The 19,471-nt window shown below is 44.2% G+C and overlaps 2 protein-coding genes and 1 non-coding gene across 3 annotated transcripts in view; 2 read left to right on the top strand and 1 right to left on the bottom strand.

The window, feature by feature from the left end:
- Positions 1 to 5,036: 5,036 nt before the first annotated feature.
- On the bottom strand, positions 5,037 to 16,657 carry TMEM130 (transmembrane protein 130). The gene is made up of 8 exons (XM_050906066.1): positions 16,593 to 16,657; positions 13,671 to 13,961; positions 11,610 to 11,778; positions 10,316 to 10,485; positions 9,598 to 9,682; positions 7,489 to 7,691; positions 6,325 to 6,437; positions 5,037 to 5,573 (listed from the first exon to the last, which is right to left on the bottom strand). The coding sequence occupies exons 1-8, from the start codon at positions 16,645 to 16,647 to the stop codon at positions 5,397 to 5,399; spliced, it is 1,263 nt and encodes a 420-aa protein (XP_050762023.1). The 5' UTR covers positions 16,648 to 16,657; the 3' UTR covers positions 5,037 to 5,396.
- Positions 16,658 to 18,799: 2,142 nt separating this feature from the next.
- Positions 18,800 to 19,471, top strand: part of TRRAP (transformation/transcription domain associated protein) — a 102,092-nt gene continuing 101,420 nt past the window's right edge. The window contains exons 1-2 of the mRNA XM_050906188.1: positions 18,800 to 18,946; positions 19,296 to 19,345. Coding sequence (XP_050762145.1) covers positions 18,847 to 18,946; positions 19,296 to 19,345 — 150 coding nt within the window. The 5' untranslated portion in view covers positions 18,800 to 18,846. The remainder of the gene's footprint in view (positions 18,947 to 19,295; positions 19,346 to 19,471) is intronic.
- Positions 19,076 to 19,218, top strand: LOC127022677 (small nucleolar RNA ZL1). Its single transcript, XR_007767370.1, has one exon. It is a non-coding gene; the product is annotated as a small nucleolar RNA ZL1 (small nucleolar RNA).

Below are 19,471 nucleotides of genomic sequence, written 5' to 3'. Positions count from 1 at the left end.
GGCAGAGAACACGCTGCACAACCTGTCATAAACCAGTCCTGTTTGTCCTGTGACCCATGAAAATGCTCTGGATTCATTGCAAGTGTGAACTGCAAGTGAATTCATTGCATGTGGAAAAAATCTGATAGTGGGCTAAGAAATGGTTTTTGCATTAGACACCAGCTCTCCAGATGCACGTGCTCGCTGTAGGCCGTTTGATGTGGTCCTGAGAACTGGGCTCTCTCACTGAAGTGAGGCTGCTTACCTTTCCTTCGGACTCTTTCCACCACCCTGAGGAGCTGCTCCTCCAAGTCTGCTCCTGTGTTTGCACTTAAGCAAGTGTTTGAGTGCTTTGCTGAAGCAGAATCAAACCTGCCAGTTTCAATATTGGCTTGTTTTTGTTAAATTGAGCATGTTGTGTTTTGTTACATAGCTTGAGGTGGTGAGAGAAATCCATTAAACTTGAAGTTAATTAGTATGGGAGGACTGTAATTTATCAAGATTGTCTGAATGAAAGTAAGTGCATTGCTATTTAATTAGCAAGTGCATTTGGATTTTTTACATTATTTTTTCCTTTTTGATTTAATTCAAAATATTTTAAGTACTTTGCATATAACGAAAGAAGAATAGATTAAAGACAGGAAACTGAAAAGACGTTAAAAACCTATGGCATAATATTTCTTTTTGCTATTAAGTACATGCTGTTGATCAGATAAGAGCTTTTATTGCTGTGGCCTGTTCTCATTTTGTATCTAAATTGTAGCTGAGAAGATACTTTAAATGATAGAGTCCTAATTTATATTACCAGGAAGGACTGAGCTTACAGAACTATTAAACCATAATGTGCCTGTTTGTTGCTTCTTCTGCTTCCCTGTTTCTGAGACCTTCCACTGAAGCAATGGGGACCTCCAGGTGATTTCAAGAAATGTTTACACTCAGCTGTGTTTTATCCTGTGGGCTGCTTTCTTCTTCATTTTCCTTAATTTAAGATAAGTCATTGTAGATTGAAACTTCACAGTTACTCTACTTTATGGAAAATGATACTACTTTCATTCACAGGAATGGGCCTAGTCCCACCAGTTTCTAATCCCACAGCACGTGTCCCACTGACGTAAGGGACTGTGGAACGGGGTGTTGCCGTGTCAAGTGCGTTGAATCAAGTACAGAAAGTTCTCTCCCAGGAGCATTACTGCCTGCACAGCTTGCTCAGTCTGTCCATCCATCACCTTCCAGCAGGAGATGCAGGGCTCACCCCGTGCGGGGCAAGTGTTTCTGTGTGTAGTGATCGACACTGAGTCATTTCTCATAGTTGCTTGAGGTGGCGCCCAAAACTATGGTACTTGTATTGTGAATAATATGCATCTTTTATCAAATCTGGTTCTGCATTTAGCTTACATGCCACAGCGAGGCGTGCATAAAAATATTCACTGAAAGTCTTGCCAGTGGCTCACGCCTGCCATCGTGGGAGCGTGAAGGCTGTGGAAATATTCTTGTGCAGTGGGAGACACCTGCTGTGCAGTCCACAAATCGCAACTCCACGCTGCATGTACTATGCCCAAGCTCCTTGCTACAGCTACGGTAGGTAGGTGTGATATCTAAGTTGGTGTCTGTAAAAGGCAACCTAAATGTAGTGCTTACCTCGCTCCATGGACTGTAAAAAGAACCAAGATTAGGTAGATGGTCTGCATGGTTCCTTAATCTTTTTAATCTTGAATTTTATGCAGGCATCTATACCTGCCTCCGCACGAGCAAGCTCCATATCTCTATATGGCTCCCTTTTGCCTCCTGTGAATGGTGATAATATCACTTCCCTGCCTCCCAGGACTGCTGTGAGTAAATGCATTAGAAATTTATTTGGCCAGGGTAGTCTTTCACTAGTGCTCTAGTATAATTTGCCTTTGTAGTTGTGTCAGTTGTTGTGCAACTACGGTATTTTGTACAAAACCCACTACATGCTGCGACTGCTTTCCTTATGCACACTGCTGTAGGAATTACAAACGCTGGCGATGAGCATACCCAGCTCTGAAAGAAGTTTCTGGAACTTCTACGCTCCCCACGTTGGTGGCTGCAATTTAAAAATCCACATTTGTAGTGCTCAGTGTGCTGTCAAAGCTGAGATCTGCAGGATTTAGACAATTTTGTGACAGCTGCAGGATAGCACTTCAGTTTCCACGGAAACTGGCACTGGCTCTCCAAAATCAAGGTGAAGTGTTGGCTGATGATCTAATAATAATGCCGAGCATTTAAATATGAAGTTCTTCACCTTCCTCTTGCTGAAACAATTTCCATTCCTATAGCATCCAGCAAACGCAGTAGAGGTCTTGCGAATTCAAACTTGTCACAGCTTGGGCTGTGCAATCTACTTTCCGGAGATGAAAGACAGAATTCAGCCTTGACCTGTTCAGCCACTGAGCCTTATGCTCTGCTGTTAAGATAAAGGGCTAATTTGTCCCCACATCTACTGCACAAACTGGTACCATTGTTTATATGACAAATTACAGAATAACAGAAGTTCTTTTGCTTTACAGTGTGTTTTTATACTATGCCTTTCCAGAACATTTTTGTCCTCAAATGCATTTCCTTGTAAATAATTCTCATTGCATAAACTTCTTATCTGCTCGCTCTTGCTTATCACCTGAATTTAATCGCTCTTCCGCTTTGTACTCATTGGACTCTTTTTTGAATCAGTGAGTTTCATCGTTTTGCTGAACATTCCTTTTTCCAGGTCATTGATTTCTAAGGTTAACAAAATGAATCCTCCTGCTGATCCTTGTTACGTCCCACTAATCTCCTTGCTATATCCTGAACTGCTCAATTACCTTTTGTCTTCAATTTCAGAGGCATTTATTGAACCCACAGATCAGTCTTTTGTGCAGGAAGCAGTTTCATATTGGATTCAGGAACATGTTCGTGTGAATATTTCTCATACTTATACCTCAATTTGTTAAGGTGGTTTAAATTTTCTTGGTTAATTTGCTTCTTGACATGCCCTTTTAAGTGTACTTTCTCCACTGCTTATTTTTTGCAAGAGATGTCTGTCTTTCTAACCTCTATTCTTTTCCATCTGCTCTTGAATAATATCTTCCACTATTTGATAGTGTTGACTTTCCACTTTGCAGCACTTTATCTTTTCTACCCTTCTGAATCATTTGACTCCTCTGCCATCCTTTGTTCTTTTTAGGAATAGAATAAGAGCCAATATTCTTCTGAAGGACATTGCTGTTTTCCTCAATAGGAAATTGGGGATGTTCTTAGGCCTGTCTTTCATATCACTAACTCCATGTCCCTCTTTTTTTTGATTGGGGGTTGATATCCACTTTAGCCAGGTTTGGCATGATCGGTTGTATCTCAGCTCGGACGTACTGGGGAGAGCACGGAGGCACAAAACTAAAGAAGCAATGTTCGTGGCCTAACACCCCATGATACCCTTTGAATCAGCTGGGTATTAATGGAAAATGGGGCAGAGGATAGGTTTTACTCCTTTGATATGATTTTACTCCTTTGATATGATTTTACTACTTTGATATGATCTTCCTCCAACCCAAATGACCCCTGTTTCAGGTACGTATAACTGAGTCTGCTCTCATAGTTGTCTTTGCTAGGAGTGCAATATGGAGAAGAAAGGGCTTTTTACACATTGATTGGTGTGCCAAGGGGTTGTCTTTAGGTGTGTTATAGCAGCAAGGGCCACATGTCTGTCACAAATGTAAGAAAAGAAGCAGCCCAAACTAAACTTCTGGCTGCAGAGAGCCACTGTGCAGTCTGTCTAGGGTCACCGTCACTCTGAGTTGCATTTTTCACATCAGAAATCTGTTATTTCCAGTGCCCAAGGACCGTGTAGCCATTTACAGAACACACTGACATCCCATGTACCTTTGGCAGTGGCTCAGATGGCTGGGATCTCAGGAATAAGCAATAAAACTGAAGCTCTCGAGAACAATAGCTTCTTTGCTAAGGAGAGGCACATTTTTAACAGTGACTGAATATGACTGAAGATAAGAGTTTGACACCAGAGCACTGAGAAGGAATACAAAGGATACCACTCCTAATCATCGAGCTTGCTTATAAATACAATTTCTCTATAGAAAAAAGGCCAAAAGAAGTTCTGCCTTGCAAAGTACTTTTTGACAAAAACTTGGTTTTACTGGATCGTTTGTTATCTTAGATGATCCTATTCTATTTTGAATGTATCAAGTTAATTAACAAAGCTCTTCTGAGGTCATGTAATTTCATTCACAGAGGAACTGAAGCTCTGGCTTCTCTGAGGAAACGTAGAAGTTGAATGTGTGAGATAAGCACACAGAAAACCTCACGGTAAGTCCCCTCACATTCAGGCAATTATCTCCCAATCAGCGCATTTGAGAAATTATGACATACTTGAAAAACCCCAAGCCCACGATACCCATAAGCTTTAAATCAGATGTGGGGAAGGTGTGTTACGTTTAAAGAAAGAAATGGCCACAAAGGCACTTCTGTTTAAAAGCCTCCAGGGTACTCTGAAATGCGTCGTAGCAGGGGGCAAAGCCTGGCTGAGCAGGAAGCTGACCGGAGAAGACAGTCTGCAACAGGCATGGAATTTATACAGCCTTGAACATTGACTATGAATTTGAATTGAATATGCTTTGCTGAGCAGCTTTGAGCTACTGGTTGTTGCATTTTTTGGAAGAGGAGTAATATGAGAAAGAAAAGAAGAATGAACAGCCTGAAAAAAAACAGCTACTTATACAGATTAGAGTGGTGTACCACTTCACAAAGTGTTGGAGATGTGGAGTCTTCTACAGCACGTGCTGCGATCCCACCAAAATACTGCTAGCAGCTAGCTCTCCATGAGCAGGTCACTACCCACTCCAGTCCCACAGAAGCCCGTTAACTCAAAAAAGGGGTCTTTTAAGACAGGAGGAAAAACGACAACATAATTAGGTAGTCTGGTTCACTGGAAGCACCTAGGCCGTTCTCAACCTGGACAAGTCAGTTCCTTTTTCGAACAAACACACATTCAACAGCATTTTGGGTGACTTCCATTTCCAGTAATATTGTTGTAACATAGGAAAGAGAGGTATGTTTGTCTTAAGCATTTTCTTCTTTGAAACAGACAGCAGAAGGAACAGAAAAATTACAAGAGGTAGTGAGTTTAGCAAACCTGCACATAAAACAATCTTTCATAAGAATAAAATGCTGCATTTACAGCTGTAAATGTATACACCCGTGTAATTTAAAAATACAAAGCTACTTTTACTGTGTTTCAGGGCTTGCTCTTTTTTAGTTCAGAGAATGAAACGCTCAAGTGCTGGACTTAAAGCAGTTAACTTCATTGCATTGGCAAAACCAAACCATTCATGCAGCACTGGGCTTTTAACTCATCATAAGTGAGAAAGTTAAACTTGGCAGTTAGTGTAACCAAAGTGCAATTGTGTTCTTCATACTGTGTACATTTTGACTGGCTTGTAAAAAGAATGCAGAAGTTCATGACTTTCCCTGGCAGCTTCTTGAGATGACTGAAGAAAACATGATCTGCAACATATTTGGCCACAGCCTGAGTCCGAATGAGAAGACAGGCTTTTATCCGACAGTGGAGAAAAGTCAAAGTCAGCTACCTGGAAAAGGAACATCAAAGAGATCATTTTTAATTTGGGTCCTACTGGCTCAAGTGAGTCCAGCAAGAATACTTTGGGCCAGAAATGGCACTTGGTCCTCAACCAGTTTCAGTCAGTCACCAACTTCAAATAGACTTCTGATTTATACCTGCTGCACACATGGCTCATAGGCAGTGTCTCTAGAGGTATATTATTCATATTGTGGCATGATGTAAAGTGTATTAGGTACTTTCCAAAGGGCCACGAAAGCTACTTTTGATTTAGGAGCTTATGCTTATTACAAATATGATAATGTAGCAAGTGAAAGCTACACCAGAGATGGAAGGGAGCTGGGGAGATAAAGGTCACATACTAGGGTCAGGTGACAATTCAGTGCTGCTTTAGGTAACATACCCACCCTTTTTTACTACCCTGTATCCTCTCTCACTATCCCCCTGCTCTCTTTCATGTAACCACTCTGAGGTAGATCCTCTGGAAGGGATACTTCAATACAAGCACCTGCTTGGGAATAACAACAAACTGCCCATGATAGACCCAGCAACTTGAATTCTAGTTATAGTTCTCCACAACAAGCCAGAAGCATGCCTGTTGCTTAAAGTGTTTGCCTACACTGTTCAGATTTTTCCATGGAATGGATCAGACATACGAGGGAAATGCTCCCTCCCGCTCTGTTTGTCTGGGGATTAAAGAAGGGACATGGCTGAAAGGTATCTAATTACTATCCCAGCTCAAAGTAAGAGTAACTGAATACCTCCACGAGATCTTTTTGTTGTGTGTTGCTTCGAAAGGTCGTGTACAGCACCAGTCCTAGCATCACCGAAACCAGAGCAATGCAGAGCAAGACAAAGAAAGCCGGGTGGATCCCTAGGAAAGAGCACAAGGGCACAGTCCCAGAGTGATACAATACACTGAGAAGAGGCAACAGTGAGAAGGAAACGATATTTTAGGAGAAGTTTTCGTATTTTTAGAACAAAGGACATTTGTGTAACAGGGAATAAATTTTTCAGCCCAGATCACTTCAGGTCTTTCTGAAATCTCAGAAGTGGGAATGCAGGGTTGTGAGGTTGTAAGAGTCTTTCCCTTTTTACCCCTCTTTTCCCTTGAACAGCCTAAAAAACCCCACCCAGTTACATATGTTAGCCCTAACTCCCAGGGTGTTTGTACCTCTGTAGTACCCCAAGAGAATAGGAAGGAACCTCATCTTTACAGCAGCTAGCAGCCTCCAGCAAAGAGGATTTGCACACTTAGACCTGAATGCACACCAGGGCCTTCTGGAATGAGCTGCTCTGTCTGTATACAAGCGCTGGCCCACGGTGAGATGGTATAACCATTCTGTATCGTGGCCTGGCTGTCCTCTGGTCAGGTTCTCTTCACTTGGCCACCTAACCACTTTCTCAGATGATTCAGGGACCCAAGAGGGGCATGTATGAGCACGCATGGGGGAGCCAGCAGGGATTGCTGGCTGGGGGGACAGAAACCTGTAATAAAATGGAGGCCTAGAAAACTCTACCCCTAAAAAAACCTGTAACTAAACTAAACAAAAAGAATTGAGACTGCTTAATTAAGGGAGTGTTACAGACGTATATGTTTTTCTAGTTATTCTCTACAAAAGCCAGACTATTTAAACTGAAAAATATGTAATTTAAGTAACTCAGCCTTCCCAGGAAACTCATTAGCTTCAAGACACTCTTGAGACTAAGGGTTCAGCAGGATGCAAGAAGCTCAGAGCAGTTACAGTAGGCACATTGTAGGCTCTCCTTTCTCTTCGTCCTTCCTATGCTTTTAGGGATCTATACCAGTTTCCAGGAACCTCATCTGCAGGCTGGTTAATCCATAATTGTCCCTGACGTGTTTGAGACTGTCAGTTCCCTGCCAGGTGGGAATCTCTGTGCTGCTCAGACTAGCTGCTCCTCACCTGTTGGCCACACTTTTATTTCATGGTATGTCTGCAGCATCGTCACACCGTTCTCCACTCTGATGCTGAGGCAATACTGTCCAGCATCACTGAAGGTATGGCTGAGATTGTAGCAGGAGCCATTAATCACCACCAGATGGCATTTTTCATCTTCAAGTGGAATGCACTCAGCCTTTATAAGCCAGCATAATGCTAGTGGCGGGCTGAAATGACAAGAGCAAAAAGAAAAAAAATTAGGTGAAAACTTTGCAAAAATTTCAGCCAGGAGCTGATGAATCATTTGGTTAAAATAGCATAATAATTTTGCAAATAATGAAGTTAATCTAAATACAAACAGAGAAGTAATTAACTGCACAATTGTTTGGTTTATAGCATTTGTCAATTGAAAAAGTTCTTTGTGATGCTTCTATAAAAGCAAGCCTTTCAGCTGAGAGCTAAATACCTACACGGGTCATAGGCAGGCCATTGTGTGGAGAAAACCCCATAGTCCTTCTCCAATAAAGATAAAAGGAATCTTTTTTTCCTGTACTTCCAAAGGAGCATAGGTTGTTTTTTCTTTGTTCTTCTCACACAGAATAAACCACTGTCTGTGCTACTGAAGCACACCCAAGACTTTTCTGATTAAAAAAAACCCCACAACCAAAACTGGAAAGAATGTAAGATGAGCTCTGTACAATGGACTAATAGCTGGAAAAGGCAAATAAATTGCAAGGATCACAGTACTCCCTTACAATAACAAAAAGGTGTTTATTTGCTATCAGGTAATGTAGGTGCAATCCAGTTTATGGCCATGGGTCTTCTCACCATGTCTAGTTGATGCCTGTTATTTACATTTTCAGACCCTCGTTCCAACTGATTCTGCTTGGACTCACATTACGCACAATGAACTTTGATTCTGACAACAGACAGAGCTTTTCTTTATCCCATCTTATTAGTATTTTGTTCCTTATCTCTTTGGGACATTCTCTGCTACAGAAAGCCGCACGTTTATGTGTTTAGCTCATTTTCAAGCTTTGTTTTTGATAACCCATCTCTCAAGCCTTTGTCATTGCTTCTCTATCATAAACTCCTATTGCATCAGTCCCAGTCCTGTGGCTAGGAGGTTAGGTCTGGCAAACATTGTCCATCCTAAAACCAGGCCTGCTTTTAGGGGTCTCAGGTTTGCCTGTAATGTTTTTTGGCTGTTCATATTTACTGGTATGCCACCTCCAGTTTCCACTTCTGCCAGTGTGCCATTCGCTTTCTGAACGCAAACTGTGGCGCTTTGTCTATTGGGACTATTTATGCGTTTGGCAAATGACTCTGTGTTGGGTGCTGCTCACTCCATCCTCCATCCCTACTAACAGCTCAGCTCTTCCTCCCCGCGCCCCCCCCCTTTTTTTTTTTAAATCCAGTATCAGCCTAAACAGCTCCCAGTAGCAGAACATGAAAGTGTCACTCTTCTGGAGAATAAATGACTTCTGTGGTCATGGAGTTTTTATGGCGAAGGAGCTTTCCTGAGTGTTTCCAATGGTATTTAAAATGCTTCTGCCATACAAAAAACCCCTCTGATGTGCTCTAAATACTGCAGCTTGAGAGAGCTTGTGCTAGGATTGAGGTGCTCATGACTCTCCTATAATCCTCACTGCCTGAAGCTTCTCTGTCTTCTTCATCTTGTGGCAGTCTTAACTTTGCCAAAATTATTCCCCAAACCCATTACTCCCATGTGCCAGTCAAGGATTGCTGCTATGCAACAGGACTCTGAATACAGTTTAATTTAATAGTGGGGAAATTGGTCAAGAAGAAAAATTCGAAAGGAAGTTTTAAAATGTAATTTTTCCCACTATCTTTCTCTGGCTAGTTCTCTTTTAACATTCTCTTTACAAAGATAAAAAAATAACATTTGCTTTATGTAGGAGGATTCTACTTTTCTGTAAAGATGGAGGCTCTTAGACTTCATGGTATTTCAAGTCAGGAAAACGCAATATTCAACAGTATTTTGTTCAAAGGAAATTTCTTTGTTGTTTTAAGAAACAGTTCTATGGGCTGCAACTATTTTAAGGAAACAGTGGGGAAAAAAACTTAAAGAGACAATGCTTTTTAGGGAAAGAAGTTGTGTTTGCTACTTACGTGCCATTGATATGAAGAGATAAACTCAAGTTTTCCATTACGTGAGTCTCTCTGGAGCCCACTACATTAATACTTTTAACAGCATCTGAGAGGAAGAAAAAAAAGCATGTCATGCTCCACATGTAAACTTGAAATTCACTGGTTTTCCAGTGAAGGTTTGTTTTCATAGACTTTGCAGATTTTAGCTCCATCGGTCACACAAATAATAATACTTGCCTCACACCCAAAGAGAGTTGTAAGTTTTCTGAACGTTTTGTGATTTCTTTTTAATATATAACCAACTACTTTATTAATCCTTTACATGTTTACTTATGTGTTTATTTACTCCTGAAGCTGATCAAATCAATAAGACTTTCCTAATGCTTATTTTAAATAATTTATTTTTTAGGGATAGCTGGCATAAATTAAACAAACAAATCTTCCATAAGTTACAGTAAACATTTTATTGTAAGTTTTAAGTGTATGCAAGACTTTTACAAAAGACAGTGAAACTTTCAGTAAATGAAAAAGAACCAGAAGATTTTATATATTTCCCCCCATTTTTTCTGCACTAGAACAGCGCAAAGTCCATTTTGCAGTGGAAACTCTTCATTGAATAATGTTGGCCAGTTCTTGCATGTGAAACAATGCTGAAGTTGTATTATCACATTAAAGCTAGATTGTATCTGTACATATATAGCAAGTTCTGTTTTGAGTATGCAAAATGTTTTATAATTACCTAGCAGCTCCAGAGCAGTGGTAAAATCACCAGTTTTCTGCACCATTTCTCTTTCATGTACGATGCTTCCAATTTGCTCCCATTCAGCTATGACTTTCAGATGCACTGTGCGATTCCCCATGGTAGAGCAGTTATAGTAAACGAAGGGTTCCTTGGTAATCTGATAAACTCTAGGTGTAATATGAAAAGATTTAGAATCAAAATTGCTTTTTACCAAGCCCTTGCATATTTCTGATTTAAAAAGGAGCAAGCTCGAATATATTTTCTTTATAGACAATGCTACAGTTAGCTGTGATTCTGATTCTACTTTATGTCCATATCAATGAGGATTAATGTCTGTGGCATTACCAATAAAACTACAATCAGTATAAGACCCAGAGTGTATTTATGCATTTTTAATCAAAGAAACTAAAGATAATGCTAAAAGAATTCACAAAATGGAATAGTCAGTAAATGATGAAAACTACCTTTATAGCAGGTGTACTATAAGCTAACTGAAGCACTAAGGCAGGGCGGGAAGAAAGAAAGAAAGAAAAAATTTAGTATTCAAAGACTAAAGCTTACATTTCTATTTGCATACGCTTATTTGTATTGGACGTATATTTGTCCTCAGAGAAGGAAAATAACTGAATGTCTTTTTTCCTCCTTACTGCAGAGTGGCTTAAGGGCTAGATACTACCCATCATTTTACTTCTGATGGTTATGAGCTATGTTGGGTTTTTCCCCCCCCCTCCATTTTGTTATTAAGTAAGCATCAAGTGTGTGTTAATGTGCACCTCTATGTTACTTGAGAGAGCTATCCACTTTCAAAAGCTCCTCACCCAAGCTGTGGTATATTTATGAGTAGCTGGTCATAGTAACAGCTACTTACTGCCCAACCACAAGACAGTATACTGCTTCCATTTTCCTTAAGCGCACAAATTATTCACATATTCAACAACAACAAACTGCTAATGGAGATCTGCAGGCGTAATGATGTTTTAAAATAACAATTTACAAGAAGTTACTTTTTCCAGTTCATTCAGTTCATTTCAGCTCATTGCACACCCAGTAATACACCTAAGCATATATTTGAACAAGAAATTTAGGTCTTTAAAACATCACCTTTTTGTGAGTACGCAGTGACTTCTGTGCCAAAGTTTTCGTAATTCAGCTGGTTGATATGCTAAGAACGTACCAACTGACAAAGGTGTATGCTTTGTCCTATGATTTAATCAGGATTTTTCTCTAGTTGAGCATCTGAATCAGAGCTGTCTTGAATACTCATTAAAGCAAACAAACTAACCACACCTACCCATCTCCGAAATCCCAGTTGTAGACAAATGATGCTGACTTGAAGTAATGACTTGGGTCATGAAGACAGAAAGAAATCCGGGTCACGGCGCCCGTGGAGGAACTAGAACCACGTGTGATAAATCTACTGTCTTCTATCTGGGCAATGGTAAGATTCCCTGTGATAAATTCTGCAGAATAATAAGGTGGAGAAAGAATCACACTATATATCACTTTCATAGCATGCTCTGTGTGACTATCAAAACATTATTTAAAATGTACTACATAAGTCTTTCTGTGTCAGAGTCTAAGTGGTTAACTGTATGTCATATCTATTACTCAGTGTTGTTAAAATGTGTTAGTGAGGCAGAGAGATTAAATTACTTAGGGTTATACAATGGGCTTCTAATAGAGCTAAGAAATAATCCTGGACTGATTGAAGTCAATACGAATTTTTACTATTGATTTAAAAAGAACTGCGATTAACATGAAGTATCTAGATAAGGGATTCAGAATCAAACCAGTATACACGCTCTTCATGTTTGGGGTGGCAGTTTTTGTTTGTTTGTGGTTTTTTTATGTTGCTGGGGTTTGTTTTGTTTTGTTTTGGCTAATTCCACAGAAATGAAAATTTAACTACTATGAATAACAGATGTGCTACATATTGTGAATACAGAAAGGGCGAAATTTTCATTTTGATGTCTGCGAGAGATCCTATGCTCAAGTTTGTTTACAAGGACTGGCAAAGGCTGATCTAAAAAACCCTCTCTAACCTATGAATAAAGAGGTATTATGATGATACACTTATCAGCTCATTATAAAATTAATGGGATATTAATTACCAGTAACAGACTCTTACCCTGTTAACAATTCATTAAATCTGGTTAGCTGTTCTCTTGATGATGCACAAAAAAGAATCCTAATTACTGCTTCAGAATGGGGCTTGTAATGCAGAACTAACTGGAGCTGTAATTTATATGGGTCACTGGCAACTACCGCTGGGCCCCTGTGAAGCCCCTGTGGGTGCTCTTGCTTGGGGAAGGCAGAAAGGTACAATGGGATCTTACCTTTTACAGCTATAGAAAGCTTCTACCCCTTTTGCTTGTGGCATGAGAATATGACAGTGCAAAGTGAGACAGGAATAAGTAGATATTCAGCAGGGCAGCAGTTCTTAAGAGAGAAAAGATCTCATGTATACTTTTATAAAGACTTATCCAATAAGCTTGGTGTTTCTCAAAGAAAAATCTCAATAGCTATTCCCCAAAATGTCAGCTATGCCCTATGGTTAGCTCTTTTGTCCTCATGCACGTCCTTATCTTTGGCTGGGAGCTGGGTCTATCATGGAGTGTATAAGTAGAGCACTGGGACATGGGGTTGGAGGGATGTGGTTACTAGTCTCTGAAAGAAGGGATTGTAGGAGGCTGTCAGGTGGGATTTCATGTCAATCCCTGTATCAGAGATTAGGTTAACCATACCGCACCATTGGTCAATTTGTCAAAAATGCATATTTATGGTTATGAATATTCCCAGTAAGCTGAAATTGCACTTAGTAATATTTGGAAATGCAGCCATGACTTCACATCCAATTTCAGTACACTCAGTTAGAACTTTTAAAAGAAAGTGTAATGGCTCTGTTGTGCTGATGGCCTAAGTTTTTGCTATGTCATGCAACAGGGAAAATCAGTAGATCGTCACTGCTGCTGGTCATCCTAACTTTAGGACTAGAAATGCTGGGAAGCAGTACAGGAAGCATTGTTTTAGGAGTCTGGACATCACTGAACAACACTGATGTGTGAACTGCAGCTACTGAAGCATCTCGTTTCTAGTTCAGTTTCTCTAAGTGACAGAGGCAGGAAAACATGGGCAGGATCACATTTGCTTCCTGGATGTAGGCAGACTACAGCACGGCCCAGTTAGTACAATGCCATCCAACCCCACCTTCAATCAAAGGGCTACACAAATCAAACTGTTGGCAGAAGCCATATTTACACATGGCTTTCATTTTTCTGATGCTAGCAAAGGCAGCAAGCATCCTGATGTCTACTGAATTCCTGAAGATGTAGAAGTTGTAAAGCCATTTTACCTGTAATCTGAAGCACGGTGACATTTCTAGCAACCGGCCGACATAACCAACAGTTTCTATGAGTCACCCAGACAGATACAGGAAAAGTCCCAGGAAATTCACCAGTCACATTAATTATGGAGTTAAACCGCTGCTCGGATTTCTCTATCAGAATCAGAGGAGCATAAATCCAGTTAAAGTGATACAAGTTTGATGCGACACTGTCATTCTTCATACTTAGACTGGCGTGAACCGTAGCTTGAGCTCCCGTTGTGATGGGACCATTGTTGGTTATTTCCAGACCATACTCCTCTGTGGAAATCAGAAGAAAAAAACCCACCAAACCTTGCTGTATTGCATTTTTTATTTTGTTTACTTATTTACACATTTTAACTAGTCAGCTGTAGTTATGTGACCCACAATCACACTCATCCCAGCAAAGACTTTACCACCTTTTTTTTTTTTTTACCATTTAAAAACCTGGAACAGAAACTGTTTCATGTATATATGAGTTCAAACAAGTAGCATTAAACAACATGTTAGACTGGGTTCTAGAAATGTTAATAGTAGAAAGGAGCTTCAGTCTAGGGCATCACAAAAACTTTGATGAGGTTTTATAGGCAGAGCTGGGCACTGGCTGTAGGTTCAGTGTCACTAATGATCTAACATGGTGACTAAACTTCCAGCTACTGGAAAAAATTCCAGCTCAGCCTGAATCTCTGTCCTGAAAAAATGAACTTTCAAACTCAGGTAAGATTTCATCCAATAGATTCCTGTCAGCTCTGTTGACCCACAAGTCTCCCCAGTTTTCCTCCTAACTGAACAAAAAACCATCAGTACCAGCTTCTTCTTCTCTATGGTCTACCATTGACTTCCTTTTCTAGGAAAGGACCAAAAATCCCAATGTAAATGAAACTTGTATCATGCCCTAGTGGCAGATCAGTTGCCATCCAGAGGGACCTGGACAAGCTTGAGAAGTGGGCCCATGTGAACCTCATGAGGTTCAACAAGGCCAAGTGCAAAGTCCTGCACCTGGGTTGGCGCAACCCCCAGTATCAATACAGGCTGGGAGATGAAGGGATTGAGAGCAGCCCTGCAGAGAAGGACTTGGGAGTACTGGCGGATGAAAAGCTGGACGTGAGCCAACAATGTGCGCTCACAGCCCGGAACGCCAACCATATCCTGGGCTGCATCAAAAGAAGCGTGGCCAGCAGGTCGAGGGAGGTGATTCTTTTACGATGAGGATGGTTAAACACTGGAACAGGTTGCCCAGAGAGGTGGTAGATGCCCCATTCCTGGAAACTTTCAAGGTCAGGTTGGACGGGGCTGTGAGCAACCTGATCTAGTTGAAGATGTCCCTGCTCATTGCAGGGGGGTTGGACTTAAATGACCTTTAAAGGTCCCTTCCAACCCAAACTATTCTGTGATTCTATGAAACAGCAAGGCACGAGAAGTGCAGGACCTGTGCTACTGAACCATCCCTGCTGCTCTGGATCGCTCACCATTATCTTCTCTGCCATGTTTACACAAGCTACTTACTTCAGCTCTTACAACTACTGCAATGGGCAGAGCGTTAGTGAAGTTGGGTTTTATGGAAAGGATACATTCAATTTTTCCAAAAAATAGCACTGCAACAAGATTAAATGACCTGCATGTGTTAAAACAAAAAAACAACCCCAAAACCCCAAAACAAAAGGAAAGGCAACAACCACTGAAAGTTGTGAATTGGGGCAGAGCTGGGAACAGGACCTGGTTGGTTGCCTCCAACATGGAGCATGTTCCCTCCCTGCATCAGCACTCTGCCTGGCTATCCTCTCACCGGCGAGCAATGGGGTAATGCTGGGCAGAGCAGCAGAGCTGTGGGGGCTCTCATGCTGGTGACTTCCCTTCTCCTCTCTTTCAGCAGCCACCAGATTGCTAACAGGGACCTGAATCTTTGAGCTTCAGAAGTTGCATTTCTCACTCATCCATGACCTGTAATGTGGAGGGAGCACTGGGGTCAGCTAACCCCTGTGCTGCCTTTCCTGCACCCATCAGCTTGGGATGGGGTAGAAGGAGAACCAAAGCATCTACTTAGTGCCCGCATTTTACTTCACAGATCACAGGTGCTGAGCAAATCTGGATGCAAAAGGACTGTGAGAAATAACTGTAACGTGACTGCCTGAGCAAGAACGCCACTGTTCCCATTTCACAACACAAGGAATGGCCCTGAGTTCAGATTGTTTAGTTAATAGAGAAATGCTTCTGATTTAATGAAATCTGGCACAGAGAGGTTTCAGGTCTCTAGAAGATTCAGGCTACCCTCTGCTTTGTTTCAGCAGAACTTGGGAAAAAAATAGCCAGCTACCTCAGGCTTATCTAGCACTTCTCCTTGGAGGTTATCATGGTGCTTTAAAAACCAGGGCCATACTGAAGCCCAATAGCTGCAGCAGTTGGAGATTAAGTGGCTAACCCAAGGTCACCCAGTGAGTCACCGGTGGAGCAACATATTTCATCCAATTCAGGGATTTCTTCTACACTTCTGACCTCTCTTTGCAGAATGCAGCACAGCGAGGCTACCAAAGCAAGAGACAGAGGCTGCCCAGGTCCCTTGTGACCCATGGCGCTGGGTCAGCAGAGGAAGCAGAAGTGCAGCTTTTGGGTTAGGAAGTGCAAAGCAGAACCCTGGCTCCCCGGGATGCCCCAGATTCACTGCAAGCACCAAGGTCACAGCGCCTGAGAATAAAGTCTGGGGAGGCGAGAGGATGCCCGGAGCTGCCTCAATCCCCTGTCATGGCTAGCAAGCCCGGGCAGGGAGCCACCACCACCCCTCCACAAGTAAAGCAGCTCACGCCTGAGGTCTGCCCGCCTCGCTCCGCCGCCGCAGCTGCCCTCACCCCCCTCGCCCGCTTCCCAGGAGCCGCTCCCCGGCGGCGATGACAGCGCAGACCGGCGGCCCCTTACCTGCCGCCGGTGCGGCGCGGCCGAGCAGCAGCACCACGCAGGTCAGCCGCAGCATGCTCGGGGCGGCGGGGGCCATAGGCGGGCACTGCCGGGCCGGGGCCGGGGCCAGGTCTCGCCGCGCTGGGGCTGGGCGCTGCCCCCGAGGCCGCCCGCGGTACTGCGGCACCTCTGTCCGCGCCCCCGGGACGCTCCCCCGCGGCAGCGCCCAACCAGCCTCTCCCGGGGGAAGTTCCGGCGGGGTTGTGTTGCCAACGTAACGGGCGGCTGCAAAAGCGCCGGGGATTTTAAAAAAAAAGTAAATAAAAAGCACAGATACTGCCCATCCGCGGAGAGAGTGGGCACAGCTCTGAGCGAGTGAGCGTTTGGGAAAGAGTTTGTATTTTGGTTTGGTGGCTGACACGGCAAAAATAAAGTATTTTTCAGGCTCTGGTGGTGTGAGGACGCCTCAGCCGCGGGCAGTTTGGCTGCGGTTACCCGGTCGCTCACCGTCCAGGCTGGCGGCTCTTCGTAAGGAGTCTATAACGCGAAGTGCAGGTTTTGGTTTTTTTTTTTTAAGTACTTATTCGAAGCCCCTTCTTACTCCTGGCTGCAATTTTTTTTTTTTTTTTTTTTGTACGGCTCGGCCCCCCTCTACCGGCTGTGCTCCCGGTTCGCCGGCGCGGCGGAGCCGCTTCTGTGCTGCTCCCCCGGGGCGCCGCTGGGTCGCGGCTGCAGCGGCGGGGTGGGTCCTCGGCGGGAGGGCCCTGAGCCTGCCGGGGGGACCGACAGCGGCCGCGTCTGCCTGAGGTAACTCCTCGCCCGGTGTTACCGGCGTCGCGCCCAGCGGCCGCTGCGTTAGCGGACACCCCGGTGCTGAGGGGAGGGACGGGGCCTGCCGGCCTCGCCTCAAGCAGCGCGGCCCGGCGGCGGCGGGAGCTGGCAGGCGCCCTTCCTAACTAGGGCGAAACCGTGCCGGCAGGGCAGGGGGTGGCCGGGGGTTGCGGGTCCCCCCAGCGCCGGGGCGCGGTGAGGGGACCGGGCGGCGCCATGGGCCTCAGCGCCCGCCTCCGTCCGGGCAGATGCGCAGGAGGCGGGGAGCGGGAGGAGGCGGCCGGAACTGGGTTCGGGCGCTTCCGTTGCGCCCATGCGCTGCCGCCGGCCTCCGGGAGCAACAAAGGAGGGAGCTGGGGGGCCAAGTCTGGCCGAGCCCGGTGAGCCGCGGGGTGAGGAGCGCCGGGCGCGGCGGCGACAGCGCCTCGGTCGGGCCCGGGCCTGGGCGCGGGGGCGGGGTGAAGCAAAGCGGCGGGAGGCGAGGCCCGGCGCGGCGCAGCCTGTGGGGCGGAACCGGCGCGCCACGGGGAGGAGGAAGGGGCCGGAGCCCCGCCAGCACGGCGCTCGGAGGCCTCGGGCCTCGGACGGGAACTGGGGGGGCTGAGGGACAGGGGCAAGCGTGGCTGCAGCCGTTCACGGGTGCCCGTGTTCACAAGGTGGGCGCCTCGGCGGGAATGGCGTCGGCGTGATGGCGTCCGGGCAGCGGGGAGCGACCCAGTGGCGAGCAGCCCTGCGGCGGGGAAGGTAAGGGTACGCGGGGCCCTGCGGGCAGCGCCCCGGCCCTGGTGCAGCCGGGGGGGACCCGGGTTGGGGTGTTTGCGGGGCACCCCCATCTGTTGGTCGCGACAGGCGCCGTGAAGGGCGGTTCGGCTGAAGCGGGCTGTGTAGGAGAGCTGACAGGAAGGCGCCGAGGTGAGGAGAGAGGTTGCCGGTCTTTCAAGCTGAATTTGATTTCAGGTTTCTGTACAAGCGAGAAAGGCAGCTCGTGGCGGCAGGACAACTTGTGGCACCTCTGGGAGCGAGTCCTGGCGGAAGGGTAGCGGTAGGTTTGGGACCCGGCCGGATCGGAAGACAGAATAACAGGGGTGCGGCGCCGGGAGCATCCCTGAGCCTGCTGCTGCTTCGGCGAGAAACGAAACCAAACAAAACGCGTGAATGTTTACGCTGTGGTGTGAAGAGCCCAGTAACCACTTGTATCTGGAAGTCTGTTCCTGTGATATTGCGTGCTGTACACGCTAGGCATTGTATTTGTAAGCCTAACTAAATGTGATAGTTGTGGTTTTTGGAAAAGATGTGTCTTCTTCATTATATCAAAATAATGGATGTAGGTGATGTGATAGCTGCTGTTAACTAGCCACATAAACTAACAAATTTTTTTTAAATTTTTTTGTAGGTGTGTTGATCTTGATTTTATGTACTGAAAGCTGATCCTTCCTTCTCCAAGATGGCATTCGTTTCAGCACAAGGGCCTACGGTGGTGGACCAAACCACTTTGATGAAAAAATACCTTCAGTTTGTGGCTGCTCTTACTGATGTCAATACACGTAAGATACTTTTTTCTATTGAAAGTTACAGTTCTTCAATAGTTTGTTTCACAAACGTTGCATTACTGTGTAGGCAGTTGATAAATGTGTGTTGAATTCACTTTGAATTTTGTTTGAGTTTTGACTTTTGAAGAAGCAAAGTGATGAGTAATACTTGCATGAGCCAAAGTGAGCGAGCTGTGTGCGTGTGCAGTTGTGTGACTGTTGTTTGTGAGAATTGCGTGCCTTATAATTGGGCGGTGATAGCTAAACTGATAAGATCTGATTGCTTCTTTGATCATTGAGCCTGGTGTTTTCCTTCATGATGGAGTTTTACATTTAATTTTTTTGCTTGAATTTCCATTTTCAGCTGATGAAACCAAATTGAAAATGATGCAAGAAGTCAGTGAGAATTTTGAGGTAAATAAAAAAAAAAACAACCCAACCCAACTCATGCAACAAAACCGCACCAAAAAACCCCACCTGTCTGAAATGGCAGCCTTTCTTGTGCTTAATATATGTTGGTTTGATTTCTGATGTTATGTG

The sequence above is a fragment of the Gymnogyps californianus genome, chromosome 15 (genome assembly GCF_018139145.2).
Source record: "Gymnogyps californianus isolate 813 chromosome 15, ASM1813914v2, whole genome shotgun sequence".
NCBI lineage: Eukaryota > Metazoa > Chordata > Aves > Accipitriformes > Cathartidae > Gymnogyps > Gymnogyps californianus.
Note: the sequence above shows the minus strand (reverse complement) of the source record. Positions and strands in the feature narration are given on the sequence as shown.

Bases quoted from the DNA above. Each gene is read 5' to 3' on its own strand.
- TMEM130 (XM_050906066.1), bottom strand. From the start codon at position 16,647: ATGCTGCGGCTGACCTGCGTGGTGCTGCTGCTCGGCCGCGCCGCACCG. The intron at 13,962-16,592 runs GTAAGGGGCCGC...TGATTTCCACAG, and splicing joins CCGCGCCGCACCGGCGGCAG to AGGAGTATGGTCTGGAAATA. The intron at 10,486-11,609 runs GTAGGTGTGGTT...TATTACACCTAG, and splicing joins AACTGGGATTTCGGAGATGG to AGTTTATCAGATTACCAAGG.